This window comes from Solenopsis invicta, chromosome 6 (genome assembly GCF_016802725.1).
Source record: "Solenopsis invicta isolate M01_SB chromosome 6, UNIL_Sinv_3.0, whole genome shotgun sequence".
In the NCBI taxonomy this organism is placed as follows: domain Eukaryota; kingdom Metazoa; phylum Arthropoda; class Insecta; order Hymenoptera; family Formicidae; genus Solenopsis; species Solenopsis invicta.
Window position 1 is genome coordinate 11,700,770 of NC_052669.1, and position 16,513 is coordinate 11,717,282.

Sequence of the window (16,513 nt, forward strand, 5' to 3'; positions counted from 1 at the left end):
CTTCTTTATAATTTATGGTGCTTTGATTTGCGACATTTCTTTTATGATGTTTTGATTTTTGTGACATTTCCCTCAGTGGCGTATTTATGTCTTACTGTACGAGGTGTGTTCAAAAAGTATCGCGAATTTTGAATTTTCGCGGGTTACGTATATTCGAATTTCGATCTTTTTGTGGCGTTATGTTGGTACTCATGTCTCTCACTTATGCCGACAAGCTCGGCCATTTTGAATGTTCACTTAATTGTTGACAGCTGCTTTGCTTGCACGTGTTTTGGATCGTCTTCGATTTTTACCTATTCAAAAAAATGGATCAAAGAACCTGTATCAAATTTTGTGTGAAAAACGAAATTAAGTGCGCGGATGCATTCCGAATGTTGACTGTGGCATACGGAGAAGCTACCTTGGACCGAAGCAACGTTTATCGGTGGTACAAAATGTTCTCAGAAGGCCGAGAAGATGTGAACGACGAAGAGCGTGCCGGACGCCCGAGCACTTCAACAACAGACGAAAAAATTAATGAAGTGGAGAAAATGGTATTGGCCAATCGTCGAATCACCGTTAGAGAAGTTGCTGAGGACCTAAACATATCGATTGGCTCGTGCCATTCGATTTTTATCAATGATTTGGGCATGAGACGGGTCGCCGCGAAATTCGTACCAAACGCCCCTGCTCACACATCGTTGCTTGTGCGCGACTTTTTGGCCAAAAACAACACACTAATGATGCCGCAGCCACCGTATTCCCCAGATCTGGCCCCCTGTGACTTTTTCTTGTTCCCTAAACTGAAGAGGCCCATGAAAGGACGACGTTACGCTACGCTTGACGAGATAAAGACGGCATCGAAGGAGGAGCTGAACAAGATAAAAAAAAATGATTTTTTGAAGTGCTTCGAAGATTGGAAAAACCGTTGGCACAAGTGTATAATATCTCATGGGGATTACTTTGAAGGGGACAAAATAGATATTCATGAATAAATAAATAATTTTTGAAAAAACACAAAATTCGCGATACTTTTTGAACACACCTCGTATTCCCGGAAATCGAAGTGAGATTAAGTGGGTCATCGTTGTTCGGTCTCCGTCGCATAGTGTATCTGTCGTCAAAAGAAAAGAATCGTTACGTTGCTGGACGTAACACTTAGTTTGACTTACTCTATCAATCCACGAGAGCATAATTAAACTTTACGTGACATTCTGTATATACAGGATGATTTAGGTCAATCAGAGGAGTTGGCACGTACATATTTTTTATATAAAGTCGAATCAAAAATGTTAATAGTAAAATGTTGTGAGGTTAATAGTTTTTAAATGGTGATCGTTTAACTGTCTAACTATAGTGTGTGATGTTTGCGCCGTCAAGTGCGGCACAACCAAGTAGTCAGCCGGGCATTTTGACGGGTACCGCTGAACAACACGGTGCCGAACAAGTATTATAAAGATTCCGTGAAATCTCTATTAACATTTTTTGCTGTATTCTTAATTTCAATTTAATTGACAAGAAGTAATGCCAATTGTAAATTTGATGAAACATCACTTATATGAGTAAAATTTTTTTAAAAATATATTTTATGTGTGTTTCTTAAAATACCTATGTATAAACAAATAAATTAATAAATAAAATCAATATTGGTTAAATTATCTGATTAAATAATATTAAAAGCATCAGTTGACAAACATTTCTAAAACATCTTTATAAAAAGAAAATACAGAGAAAAGGACACCCAATTTACGAACAAATTAATTGATCTTGTAAATTACGTCACGCTCTGTGATTGGACTGTTTCAAACGTTTACCATTTAGAAACTATTGACCTTACAACATTTTTCTATTAGCATTTTCAACTCAATTTTTCATGAGAAATACGTACGTGCCGACTTCTCCGGTTGATTGACGCCGTCCCTCAGCGAACAGCGAACACCGCGATCAAAAACACAATACACAATAATTATCTCGCTTGCTCTGACAGCTGGTTCCTGAAATGCAAAACCGAAAATCGCCAAGATTAGAAAGTTGGGCGCTAGACGTGCTCTATGGTAGCATCAATTTACGAAGTTACTTTCGACAATGAACGCTAAAATAACGCAACCACTATCAAAGTGCGCGAGAGCCGGCTAACTCCACCTAACGGTAGAAGGACAGGGTGGAGTGAAGGCAAAAGCTACGCACGCTAGTGCGACGAAAAAATCGGAGGACAGACGGAGAGATTTGACACTCAAGTTAAAACAATGACAGATAACATTTATTTTATAAGGATTAATACAGTAATCTATGAGTAATCGAGAAATAACCCAGCTAACAAGACAACGTCGAAATGACGTGAAGAAAAAACGTAATTGTAGTGAAAATGTAACTTAAATAGAATGGATAGATAGTAATTACGACGTGATTTTTGATACTAAAATAATAAGTCTTTACTATTATGTCAAAATGACGTATTATCAGTGACGAATATATACGAACGTAGTTTGTATATTTAAATATTAGGCCTGTTCTTTTTATTTGAACTGGTTGCACTAATTTATTGTTTATCTTTTTTTTGACATTGGAAGAGGTAAGATAAACTTGAACTAATACAGCCAGTTTAAACTAAAGAAATGATTATAAAATTTGTCTAGAAAAAATTTATTGGGAACTAAGAACTAAGAACTGCTTTCGACTGATGATGCCGTATTTATTCTTTCAATTTGTTATTGCAATTTCCGGTCTTATTAGGATTATTTGTATTGTATACACACATTGGTTGAAAAGGACGCTTATTTTCATATCATCAGTTATTGTGATAAATAAAATTGTCGTAACCAAGTACTTTAGTGGTCGAATTGGCTAAGACACCCTTCCCGGATAGTTGGAGGATTTAGGTTCAAACCCTGGTCGAGGTAATATTTTTTGCAATAATTTTTTTTAGTTTTTCGAGATTACGAGGAATACTATATGGGCTGGTAAGTCCCGAGATTTTTAATGAAAACAAGCGTTTTTTAGGCAAAGTTATATTTATTCCTCAACATAGTTGCCTTCGAGTGCGATACATTTGGTATAACGATTTTCCAACATTTCGATGCTCTTTCTGTAGTACAAAACGTCCAAGCTTTCAAAATACGCCTCGGTTTCCGTGATGACTTCCTCATTCGATGAGAATCTCTTTCTCTGGAGCTACCACTTAAGGTTTGGGAACAGATAATGGTCGCTGGGGGCCAAGTCTAAAGCATACGGCGGGCGAGCAACCAATTCAAATCGTAATTGGTCCAATTTGGCCATCGCTTTCAAGGACGTGTGTGACGGTGCGTTATCGTGATGATACAGAACTTTTTTCTTTGCCATATGAGATCGTTTTTCTTTATTCTGTTGTTCAGTTTGTCCAATAACTCTGCATAATACTTTCCCGTAAATGTTCTTCCCTTTTGCAGGTAATCGATGAAGATTATGCCATGTGCATCCCAAAAAACGGAGGCCAAAACCTTCCCGGCCAAACGTTGGTCTTTTGGCCACTTTGGTCGGTTTTTGTGGCTTTTCAGTCACTCTGCAGACTGCCTATTGGACTTAGGCGTATGATAATGGATCCACGTTTTATCCATCATCACAAAACGTCGAAAAAAATCCGCTCGATTACGCTGCAACAACGCCAAACCGGCCGTTGAATTATCAACGCGCTGCTGTTTTTGGTCGACGGTTAGCAAATGCGGCACCCATCGCGCAGATAGCTTTTTCATATCTAAAACATCGTGCAAAATGTATCCCACCCGTTCTTTTAAGATACCAACGGTCTCAGCTAACTCGCGCAACTTCACTTTACAATCACTAAAAACGATTCGATGCACTTGCTTTACGATTCCCGGATTCGTAGCCTTTTTTAGTCTTCCAGAGCGAGGTGCGTTTTCGGTACTTGTACGACTCATTTTAAATTCACTAAACCATCGATAAATTGTTGTTTTCGAAGGAGCAGATGTGGGATAGCATTTCTTCAACCATTTCATTGATTGTTCAGGAGTTTTTCCCATCAAAAAACATCGCATATTTGATCAATATGCGATATTCCTGTTTTTCCATTGTTTCTTTACGAAAGCGAAGATAGCGACACTTAAACGACTGTAGCTTGTAAACGAATGAACGAAATGTCATAAAACTTTACACATAAACTTGTGACAGATGAACCTCTCAAAATAAATCATGTTCTAGTGGCGCGTTTTCCTACTGAAAAATCCCGAGACTTTTTAGTTCATGTAGTAGTAGAGATACGTAAAAGCATCAAATAAATAATTAAATTGATTAGCAATTTAATTCCGAATGTAATATTACATTCAGATTTTTTCTGAAGTTGTGTTTTAAGTCCGGCAAATATGTGGTGCGCAATTTGGAGGAATCTTGTAAATGTTTATAAAATTCACCTAGAAAAAAATTATTGCGCACAGACAATAAGAACTGCTTTCAATCGGTAATGCCGTATTTATACTTTCAATTTGTTATTACAATTTCTGGTATTAGGATTACTGGTATTCTATATTTATATTAGTTTTTATTTAATTTCATGAAAGAATACATTATTTTGAACATTGTATATTCTTTGAATTACATAATATATATATTAAAACACTATTATATTGTGTTTTCTATCTTGTTTCTTCTAGCGTAATTGTGGCATTGACTCCTTGTTCGTAATCTTTGCTTTAATAGATAAGTAGTAAGTCTTTGATCAATTGTTTATTATTGTATTATATGATTTTCTAATAAACGACCATAGTTAGTCATAGTTTTGCTTATTTTTTATGCTTAAAGGCTGTGGACAAGGGATTAAACATTTCTTGAAATGTTTAATCTTTTATCTACAATTTTTAAGCGTAAAAAATGAGCGCATTGTCCAACTGCGGCTGTTTATTAAAAAATCTTATGATAATAAATGATTGCGATTGATTAATAAAGTACTATTTGTCTGATTTACTGTTCTTAATACGTTATCTGAAGACATCATAAAGAACGTTACGGGTTTGTCACTTTTTAACGTCATTATGACATTGCATTAATGACGTACTAATGACGTTTAAAACCTGAAAAAGTCATGTCATTTTGACGTCATCTTGTTAGCTGAGAATTGAAGAATACTCAATAAGTAGGCAAAAAGTATTCAACTCGTCATCAAAAGATAATCAACATGTAATTGAAGGGTAATTGACATGTAACGCAAAATGTCATCACAATCTTTGAATCGCGATGCGCTATTGCACAATAAACCGCTAATGCGACAACGCAATGAGTACATGGGATAGCGCGAACGCCGCATCGATCCTCAGCTACGCTATTAATTTCGAGTGCGAAAGAAAAGTCGTAAAGGCGATACGAACGCAAGATTTGAAGCTCATTCACAAAACACGATACTCGAGAAAGTTCAGCGGCAACGATGAATTTGGCCACGACAACGAAATGTGAATTCTTGCGGTACTCTATAATCAATCGGTGATTACATGACTTTTTGCTACCGACGAACACGGCGACATGATATAGGAGCACGCGGTGCAGAGCTCAGTACTTGATTCTGCACATAGTTTAGCTGTCTCGCGACCGCTCTTTCTCAAGAGAGTATGCACTATGATACGCGCGGCTTTTGAAAGCGCGAATGTTATTATTATGATGATATTGTACAATGTGCGAATTTTATAATAAATAATTTTATTAATAAAGAAATATTTAATCTTATTAAATGTAAGTGCATAATTTTTGCTTGAAAGAATAATAAAAATAATACAATTATAAAATATAATAGTAAAATAGTAAAATATTAAAAAAAAATTTAATGCTGCGGAGATTCGAATCTGATTTGCCGCGGAGAGAAAAATGTAGTTCTAGCACTTGGCTTTCTCAGCCACGACGCTTTTTTGCCGAATCAAGAGTCTAGTATTTAACGTACATACAACCCAATGTTAAACTTTAATTGCAATTTTCTCATAAACTAAGGCCTATTCTCGCTAATCTTTTTACACTTTTCGTATACTTGAGTTCCCTCTTCGAATGAGTCTCATCTCATTTAGCATTTTACAGTTTTTGCCATCTTTTTGTAAGTTCGATCAACTACAGAATGCCAGCGTGGTTTCCTCTCACACACACACGCTTTACAACTTCGCGAGACACTCTCACCGACACATTCGTTCTCTCTCGACGACGTCTCCTCTGTTGGTTCACTTTGGCGACCACAGTTCTCTCTGTCGATCTTTTCTTCGCAATAGCTACAAGTTTGTCGAACCGGTATTGCTCTCTCGGTGTCGCTCGCTGTTCGACAGCCACAGAACGAAGAATGATCCAGCTCGATATGTCATGGAAGGCGCTCGTGCTTTTCCCTTGCTTGGCGTGCGCGCGACGCTGCCGTGCGGTGGAAGCCAATTTACGTTTTTGTGCAATCGCTCTTGTGCCACGCGCGTACCCAGGACTGCAATCAAAGGACGTTTGCAGAACAGTAGGTTTTTTAGCGAAAAATTTCTTTTGGCCGTCTCCTTCAACCACGCTCATGCCGTAGCGACTTTGGCCTTAGTGTTATTGAGCGCACCATTTGAGAAAAGTATTTGCATGATTATTTTTTAAATTCTAAGAATTGTTCCGTCTTGAAATAAAATCCCCTTATTGAAATGTCTCGTGACATCACAATAGATTATTTGAACGATAATGCTCTTTATTCAGTCATTTTTCTGAGTTTTTGAGCTTTTATTTAAACTAAAATTTGTTAGAAAATATTGATTGTTACGACTTCTCAAAGTTGCATGGATCTGCTAGATCCATGTGCTGTGCTTAATAGGGAATCTACGCAGTCAATACTGTCAATATTAACAAATACAATATTATTAATTGTGTATGGTTAATATTAATGAATTATTGCAGAATACTGACGGTGATTTGTATTTATTTTTGATACATCAGCATTTATATATGGTGGGAATAATGACAATAATACTGATTGTGTCAGGAGCAAGTCTCAATATTACTTTCACAATCATAGATTTAATAATAGAAATAATTTCAGGTTGTAAAAATATTGATGCATATTGTCAGTATTACTGATTTAATATTACTGATCAGTATTATTAATCATATTGGCCCGTATAAGAATTATGATAAAATAGTATGCCGATGAAGAAAGCCCGCCCTTATGATCTTCACCTTGACATATGTTGTCAAGATCATGGCCCTGAATAACTTCCAACAAGTTTTAGCTGTCGCTCGCCCTTTGTTATAATCATAAAAAATTTGTGAAAATTAAAATGGACTTTTGACTTTCCACGCGGAACGAGTCCCATCTTATAAGATATTAGTACTGTTCCACATGGGTTTGTGATTTTCTACATAAAGCGAGGTTTAACCCACCTTTTCTTTACCTCGGGGCGAAACGAGGTCTACAGATGTACTGTTCTACATGGGTTTGCGAACAGTACATTTTTAGTTTGACTTTGTTTCGCTTCTGAAGCGGGAAGGGGGGGGGTAATGTAGACCTCGCATATATATATATATATATATATATATATATATATAATCCAATTAGTAATAATAGTATTTTAAATAAAGTATGTGTATAAGGTTAAAATTGATAGAAATTTTGTTTCATTTATGAAACTTTCTTTGTTAGGTACTTTTTAACGACAGACAAGCGACGGTTAAAATTTGTTGGAGGTTATTCAAAGCCATGACCTTAACAACATATGTTAAGGTGAAGGTCATTGGGGCGGGCTTCCTTCATTGGCATATTTACCGTTAAAATTATTAAGTTATTTATAAAAAGATTATATATTTTTGCTTATATATGAGACTATGATTATTGATTTGATACAAATTTCTGTTTCTGTAGGTCCTTGGAATTTTATTGAACAAAGAGAACAATCTAATATTACTGCTAATGTAAGCGATATCACTATTATGCTTGAAATACTAAATAGAATGTACGGCTGTACTTTGGTGCAAGTGCGATATGGTACAGTTTTATCAGTGTCAAATGGTATGCTCTCTGAAATACATTGTAATCTCGTACCAGTCCATTTTGCCATAGAAACACCATCCGCATTTATAATATTTTACGAACAGACTGCCAATTATTCTCTTCGTGAGTAAGTACACACAAACTTATAGGCTTTGACAACAGAAAAAAAGGAATAATTATAGATATCCAAGCGTGATGTAGCATATTGAGCAAACTAATGTATTGCATATATTGCTATATATTTACTGACTTTAAAATAAAATGCATTACGAATGCAGCAACATGAGTGCTTATATATCCAACTAAATAACAAAATTTTAATAATAAACTGTCAGCAACGCTAGTACGTTATGTTGTCAACAATATAATAGCAATATAATAGCAAGAATAATTGTTCCATCTTAAGTATCATGATTAAAACATAACGACAATAAAATATATTATAACTTGAAGACATATACGCAGCAACTCTTATAACAAATTGATGTTATTTGTCGGCGTTTTGACATCAAAATGACATTAAACAACATGTTTGACGTTATTTTAATGTCAATACTAAATAAAGCAGTTTGCTATAGGGGTTGCTACGTATATATGTCTTCAAGTTTTGAAATATTTATATTTTTATTGTAGTTTGTTGCTAATAAAGTGTTGTTAATAAAACAAATTTATTTTGTGAGCATCAACAAATAGATGCCACGAAACTGAATTTCTCATAAATAAAAATCATGCAATGTAAAATGTATAAAGGCGTAGCATTACGAGAGATTTCACTCTTATTTTAACAAGGATATGTTTTGAAATAAGAGGATTTTATTCTTGAAAGGTTTTTAAGTATAGTTTTCAAAATTAGAGCCTGCATAATTGGACTCCAATATGAAAATTAATGAAATATGTATTAGTAAAATATTTTGATAAGAAAATATTTATACGAGGTGTGTTCAAAAAGTATCGCGAATTTTGAATTTTCGCGGGTTACGTATATTCGAATTTCGATCTTTTTGTGGCGTTATGTTGGTACTCATGTCTCTCACTTATGCCGACAAGCTCGGCCATTTTGAATGTTCACTTAATTGTTGACAGCTGCTTTGCTTGCACGTGTTTTGGATCGTCTTCGATTTTTACCTATTCAAAAAAATGGATCAAAGAACCTGTATCAAATTTTGTGTGAAAAACGAAATTAAGTGCGCGGATGCATTCCGAATGTTGACTGTGGCATACGGAGAAGCTACCTTGGACCGAAGCAACGTTTATCGGTGGTACAAAATGTTCTCAGAAGGCCGAGAAGATGTGAACGACGAAGAGCGTGCCGGACGCCCGAGCACTTCAACAACAGACGAAAAAATTAATGAAGTGGAGAAAATGGTATTGGCCAATCGTCGAATCACCGTTAGAGAAGTTGCTGAGGACCTAAACATATCGATTGGCTCGTGCCATTCGATTTTTATCAATGATTTGGGCATGAGACGGGTCGCCGCGAAATTCGTACCAAAATTGCTCAATTGCGACCAAAAACAGCATCGCATGAACATTGCTAATGAGATGTTGGACTCTGTCCGCGACGACCCAAATTTGCTCCAGAGGGTCATAACTGGTGACGAATCGTGGGTTTATGGTTATGACGTGGAAACCAAAGCTCAATCATCTCAATGGAAGCTGCCGCACGAACCAAGACCGAAAAAAGCGCGCCAAGTTCGGTCGAATGTGAAAGTTTTGCTGACAGTTTTCTTCGATTGCAGGGGCGTGGTGCATCATGAGTTCTTGCCACAGGGTAGAACGGTCAATAAGGAATATTACCTGCAAGTTATGCGCAATTTGCGCGAAGCAATCCGCCAGAAACGCCCGGATTTGTGGAAGAACAAAAATTGGCTTTTGCACCACGATAACGCCCCTGCTCACACATCGTTGCTTGTGCGCGACTTTTTGGCCAAAAACAACACACTAATGATGCCGCAGCCACCGTATTCCCCAGATCTGGCCCCCTGTGACTTTTTCTTGTTCCCTAAACTGAAGAGGCCCATGAAAGGACGACGTTACGCTACGCTTGACGAGATAAAGACGGCATCGAAGGAGGAGCTGAACAAGATAAAAAAAAAATGATTTTTTGAAGTGCTTCGAAGATTGGAAAAACCGTTGGCACAAGTGTATAATATCTCATGGGGATTACTTTGAAGGGGACAAAATAGATATTCATGAATAAATAAATAATTTTTGAAAAAACACAAAATTCGCGATACTTTTTGAACACACCTCGTACATATTATATTGGGCAGTAAGAGGTTGATACAGCACGTTTTGTTTGCATTTTATCAGTATTACGCAGTATCTATTATTTAGTTATTATGTTATTATTAATATGCTGTTAGTTAAGAATGGTGTACTAATGACTAGTTGCCTTCAATTTGCAACTAATATGCTAGTAATAGCGGATGACAACACAAATTGTTGTTAAGGTACTGTCATACATAAGTAACCTCTTTGTTAGTAACAAATTGATACTGATATGTTGTCATTTATTTGCCGTTGCTAAAATTGAAATTTACTTAAGCGCAACACGATAGACATAATGCTATCTCAACTTGTTTCGAGTTTATCAAAATTAGTTGTTGGCTCAACAAACGATTGTTGGCAATACGATAGCAAATTTGATATTTGACTATCTGGGATTCTATAATAAATGATAAATTAAAACGAAAATCAAGAATAACACTATTGTGATTAAAACTGTTTTTTAATTATAAATGTTTAAATATTAAGAAGATACTTAAAACAGGTGACTATTTAGACATTATATTTAATTATTTTAACAAAGCTTACACTGCTTTTTACTCTTAATTTTGTAATTTTAAATATTTAAATATTTACATAAAAAATGTCTAAACATTACATGTGTAAACATTTATAATTAAAAATAAAGTTTTAATTACAATTTGGTTATTTTTTATTTTTGTCTTACTTTATTATTTGTCTTACTTTATTATAAAGTCAGTTTAAATGTTCTTTTATCTATTGCCAAACACTTTGTATTTGTTTTTATATTTTCAGTATAACTATATTTGCAAAGAATATTATATAACTATATTTGCAAGAATATTTATTACTTATAGACGTTAATTTTAGATGCGTAATGTACAGTCCTGCTGCTCTTACCACAAGCCATGGGAAACCATTGTTTATAATATATCAGTTATTGAGATTATCAAGAGATTTGCATGATCGTGGACTTGCATTAGGAGAAATTACACTCAGTGACATATTAGTTACGAAAAATTTTACTATTCAGGTATGTTTCGCATAATAGCTACTTATATAGCAGTTTTTATATTTTTTATAATGAAAGAGATTCTTTAAAAAGTATAAGAATATGATTTTTTATATATATCTTTTAACATAAAAGTTATTGGCATTGTCATTTTTAAAATAATAAATAGTAAACAAAATTTAAGTAATAAATAAATTTAACAACATAATAGCTTGTGTGAATAAAAAAATAATATAATTTAATAAACGATAGATAAAAAAGCCGAATAAAACGAGCAAACAATTAGGTGTTACCAAAGTGATGTATCTTTAATCTTTAACAATAAGTGGTGTACGACTTTTGATTTTACGGAATCCTCTTCAGTATACAAATTGATTTAACAATAAAATCTTGGAGAAATACATAATAATGTTGATATTTTAATAATTTAATTAATATTTTAATAACGTGATACAGCAAGATAAACGTGGTGGGGAGAGCTCTTAATTTAATGTACTAACTTTTTCCACATTATCTCTTTTTATCTTTACACCGACATGGGCTCGTTGTCTCGCCACTTGGATTGCCTGTTTTTTGTTTTCTGGTAAATTTTATGTTTAAAACCAAAAATTTAAACAGCTTGTATGAATTTAAAAATTATTAAGGAAGGCCAATAAAACTAACAAAAATTTGGATGTTAATATAAAACGTATTAATTTAATTTAAATAATTCAACACAAACGTTTCGACTCTACAGAGTCTTCTTCAGTGTGTAATAATCTTCTTACATTAATGAAGCAATATGTACAGCGGTACTCATTTAAAACAAAGTTTGAACGCAAATAACTTGAGACGGCATGAGAGAAAAAATTATGGTATTATGATAACTAATTTATTCGATCCCCTCAGGCTTACAAATTTTTTTTTCTGTACAACAACTTTAACTCTAATCTTACTTACTACATTTATATCTAACTTACAACGGAAAGACCAGGTGAGAGACCCTGGGATTTTGATCCCAATTTTTTTAGTTATTCTGGAGACAAAAAAAAGTTTACGTCTCTCGGCGTTTTATCGAATAGGCTTTAGTTTCGAAATAATAAATTTGTTAAAATTGGCCATACCGCGGTGCGCTATATGAGCCTTCTCGGTAAGTGTTCTCGCAACCAGTGCAGTCGGGTCCGTGCGTTAGGTGCTTGCTTCCCAATCGTAAGATCCGGGTTCGCTCCCAGATGTGTACAATATTTTTTCTTTTTTTTTAATAAATGTATTTATTTATCTTGATGATATTAATATAGTATGCAAATTTCTAAAATAGAAAATTTAATTTAATATCATTTTCTAAACTTCAATTTAAATTTAATTTGAAGGGAATTTGAATTCAAGCAATAATATTTGAAATAATAAATAGGTAATAATAATAATAATAATAATATATAAGTTACTTGAAATGGATAACATATAAAGGCAACGTATCTAAATTTTCAAATTGTTTAATTTAAAATTTAATTGGAAATAATATTAACAGTATTTTAAAATTCTAGTTTTTCAAATAATTAATCGTAAAAGAAGAATAATAAACAAACATCTGATTGTGAATGTGAATGCAAATGACTACATACCTGCAAGGGGATTAAAAACCTCTCGTTTATTTACCATTTTATATCCGCTTCTTTTACCAGTGTTAAATTTAAACAATTTGAAAATTTAGATACGTTGCCTTTATATGTTATCCATTTCAAATAACTTATATATTATTATTATTATTATTACCTATTTATTATTTCAAATATTACTTGAATTCAAATTTCCTTCAAATTAAATTTAAATTGAAGTTTAGAAGATGATATTAAATTAAATTTTCTATTTTAGAAATTTGCATACTATATTAATATCATCAAGATAAATAAATACATTTATTTAAAAAAAATATTGCACACATCTAGGAGCGAACCCGGATCTTAACGATTGTGAAGCAAGCATCTAACGCACGGAGCCGACTGCACTGGTTGCGAGAACAGTTACCGGGAAGGCGCATATAGCGCGCCGCGGTATGGCCAATTTTCACAAATTTATTATTTCGAAACTAATGCTTATTCGATGAAACGCCGGGAGACGTAAACTTTTTTTTCGTCTCCAAAATAACTAAAATAATTGGGATCAAAATTCCAGGGTCTCTCACCTGGTCCTCCCCTTGTTAGCCTAACTTAATCTATCGCACGCTCTGTACACACATACGGGACTTTTTGTCGTAAGCTTTTATTTCAACATTCTTCCGCGATTATATTATCTTTTACTTTTTTATTTCTTTTCTAACTCTCTTCCCTCTAAGACAGTACTCTCTTTTCCACTCCCTCTCTCTCTCTTTCTCTCACTTCTTTACACACTCACCCATACACACACCCACGCACACACACTCTTTCTTCTTCTCACCCTCTCTTCTTACCCTTCTTCCCAATTTCCTCTTTCCTCATTCCACTGCCTTCCCTAAATCTCTTCAGTTTCTTCAACCATTTTTCCCCTTCCTCTTTCTCTCCCATTACCTTCTCCACTTGTTCCTCCCATGCCCCCCTTGCTCCCTAGTTTCCACATTCTTCCCACACATGCTCCCACGTCTCCTCTTCTCTTCCACACATCTTATACACTCTATCTTCTTTCTTTCCCCAGTATATCTCTTCCCTTACTCTCTTTCTCATCCTATATTTTGCTATTCTTCATGTACTCTCTGTTTACCCCTTCCTCCCCTCCGGTACCCTTTTTTCCTTCATTCTCCTTTACCATCTATTGCATCTTGATCCCACAATTCTATTCCATCTCTCGTTCTGCTTCTCTTTATCCTTTTCTATCTTCTCGAACTTTTCCTCCTCTTTTCTTCTTCACCTCTATAATCCCCCTCCCTCTTTCCTAAAAAAACTCATCTTTTCTTTTCTCACGCCATAGCTTTCCTCCTCTCTTTACCCTTTTCCTCATTTTTTCCCAGCATCTTCTTGCTAATTCGCTTTCCTTGCCTTCCGCCAGCCTCTCCTCAAACTTCCATTCTCCTTTACTTGCCCTTGTTCTCAACTTTTCCCGCTGTAGCTCTTTTCTTACCAAATACCTTGGTGTTCTCCAATTTAGTCCCAGCTGCCATCTTAGGTATTTTTCCTGTATTCTTTTTATTTGTTCCTTGAGCTCCATATTTCCACCCCGTACGCCATCACCGTCTACACCAATGTATCAAACAGCTAAACTCTCTTCCCCTAATCTTTCCCGAACTTTCTTTTCCCAATTCCCCATTCTTGCCCAATTACCGCTATTCCTCTCTTCATCCTATTTCTAACCTGTTTTCCCTGCCCGCTATTTCTCTAAAATATATACCCCAAATATTTGAAATGCTTTATATCTTCTACTTCTCTCTCATATCCATCTTATCTTTTTTTTTCTCCCCCCTCTTTTTCCAAATCTCATTTCCCTCTCAGCTTTACTCCTTTCCAGCTTTTCTTTCTCATTTTCTCCTCCACATCCGCTGTTACTACATTGAAGAGTATTGGGCTTAACAGGTACTCTTCTGACCTTTCTCCCAATCCAAAAAACTTTGTATATATAAAAGTATTCCAGCAAATAAATAGCTATACAATTTATAGTTAGAGTTGTTATACAACATATTCAACGCTGATCACTTATAACTTATACAACATAGAAATCTTTACTAATCGGCGTGACAAGAGAGATTGATTTTTGATGCTACGGAGCGAGCATGACGTTTAAGGCGGATATTCTGCTAGTATTAGGAGTATAAATTAATTCGGTCCGTTTTTTTGTGGTCAAAAATGCATTTATTTCAGAACAAATTGAATGAACAGATTAATCAAAGTATTGTCCATTACTGGCTACTACTTTGTCCTACCTCTCAGGCAATTTTTGAATTCCATCTCGAAAAAATGTTTTGTTTTTTGAAGCGATCCAAGTTAGGAGCCAATTTTCGATTTCTGCAAAAGAAGTGAACCGGTGTCTTGCCAAATCATGCTGCATCCGTCGGAATAATCAGTAATCAGATGGAGCGATGCCCGGTGAATACAGCGGGTGCGGTAAAATATCCCACTTGAGCATTTCCAAATAAGTTTTGACGACTTTTGCGACATGAGGCCGAGCGTTATCATGTAACAGAATAACTTTGTCATGTCGTTCCTCGTATTCCGGCTGTTTTTCTCGTAATGCGCGGCTCAAACGAATCAATTGTAGTTTATACCGATCATCCGTAATGGATTCGCCAGGTTGTAGCAATTTGTATTATACAACACCTTTTTGGTCCCACCAGATACACAGTATCACTTTCGCACCATGAATATTCGGCTTTGGTGTTGATGTTGAGGTTGATGGCAACGATTTTTTTTTTTTTTATACGATGAGGGAAATGCTCATGGCACACCAGGTTGGCTAAACCATGGTAGTGTTGGACTCGAGTCGAGACGGTGCTAACCCGGCCACGTAATTTCAGCGACCAGGCTCGTCCTAACCCGCCTACCAACTAAAAACCTCACCGAGCCACCTCGCCCCATATTGAGGGAAGGCCCCGGCCAGCAATACGCTATTTCACAGTAGCCTTTCCCCGGAGTCGGAGCGTGAGCCTCCCGACGCGCCAGTTTGTCAGGTTGGGAGAGGACGTGCCAGGGCGGCAGCCGAGATACATCAGCTGCCGCCTTGTCCACCCCGGGGTAGCGCCGTGAAAAACACCGCACGCCCCCCCGCGCTCCTTTAGGGCAGGAGGCGAGCGCCGAACTTACCCGTTCCGTGCCAACCCCCTACCCAAGGTCCAGTGGTCCCTAGGAACCGACCGGGCTTACCTCCTATCCTCGTGTGGCCGGCTCACCGGATGAGCGGAGACCCCTACTCATCGGGCGGCCCAACAGTCAGGGTCCTCGTCTCCTGGGCATCCCCGAGCGCAGGGGCAGTCGGAAACGAGGCCCAGGGTCACGTAATGACCCCCCCCCCTCCAGGGGAGTCACTCCGCGGCCCTATCTCCTCTGAGGATAGGCGACCCCGGGGGAGAAGGCGTCAACGCCTTCTCCGCTTGGGGTCTCGACGCCTTCTTGAGGGGTGCTCGAGTCTCGTCCCACTCGCTTCTCCCGTTGCGGGAGAGGGAGGGGCTCGAGCACCACCTTCGCCTGGGGGAGGTGTGCGGCACTCGGACTGTCGAGTGCCTCGCACCTCTTTTTAGTCGGCGGACTCGTCCGAAGCACAGATGCTCCGGACCACTCCGACAATATCTCTATTACCCCCGTGATGAAGGCCTCACCGACAGAGGCCTCCGCCACGGGAGAAGTCTTCTCCATGTCGATATCGGC

At 36.6% G+C, this 16,513-nt stretch overlaps 1 protein-coding gene and 1 long non-coding RNA gene across 9 annotated transcripts in view; both read left to right on the forward strand.

The window, feature by feature from the left end:
- Positions 1–16,513, forward strand: part of LOC105197099 (WD repeat-containing protein 81) — a 374,845-nt gene that overhangs the window by 8,408 nt on the left and 349,924 nt on the right. For all 8 annotated transcript variants that reach the window (XM_039450912.1, XM_039450914.1, XM_039450915.1 and 5 more), the window contains exons 3-4: positions 7,820–8,075; positions 11,069–11,231. In XM_039450912.1, coding sequence (XP_039306846.1) covers positions 7,820–8,075; positions 11,069–11,231 — 419 coding nt within the window. The remainder of the gene's footprint in view (positions 1–7,819; positions 8,076–11,068; positions 11,232–16,513) is intronic.
- On the forward strand, positions 918–6,261 carry LOC120358132. The gene is made up of 2 exons (XR_005575062.1): positions 918–3,278; positions 3,405–6,261. It is a non-coding gene; the product is annotated as an uncharacterized LOC120358132 (long non-coding RNA).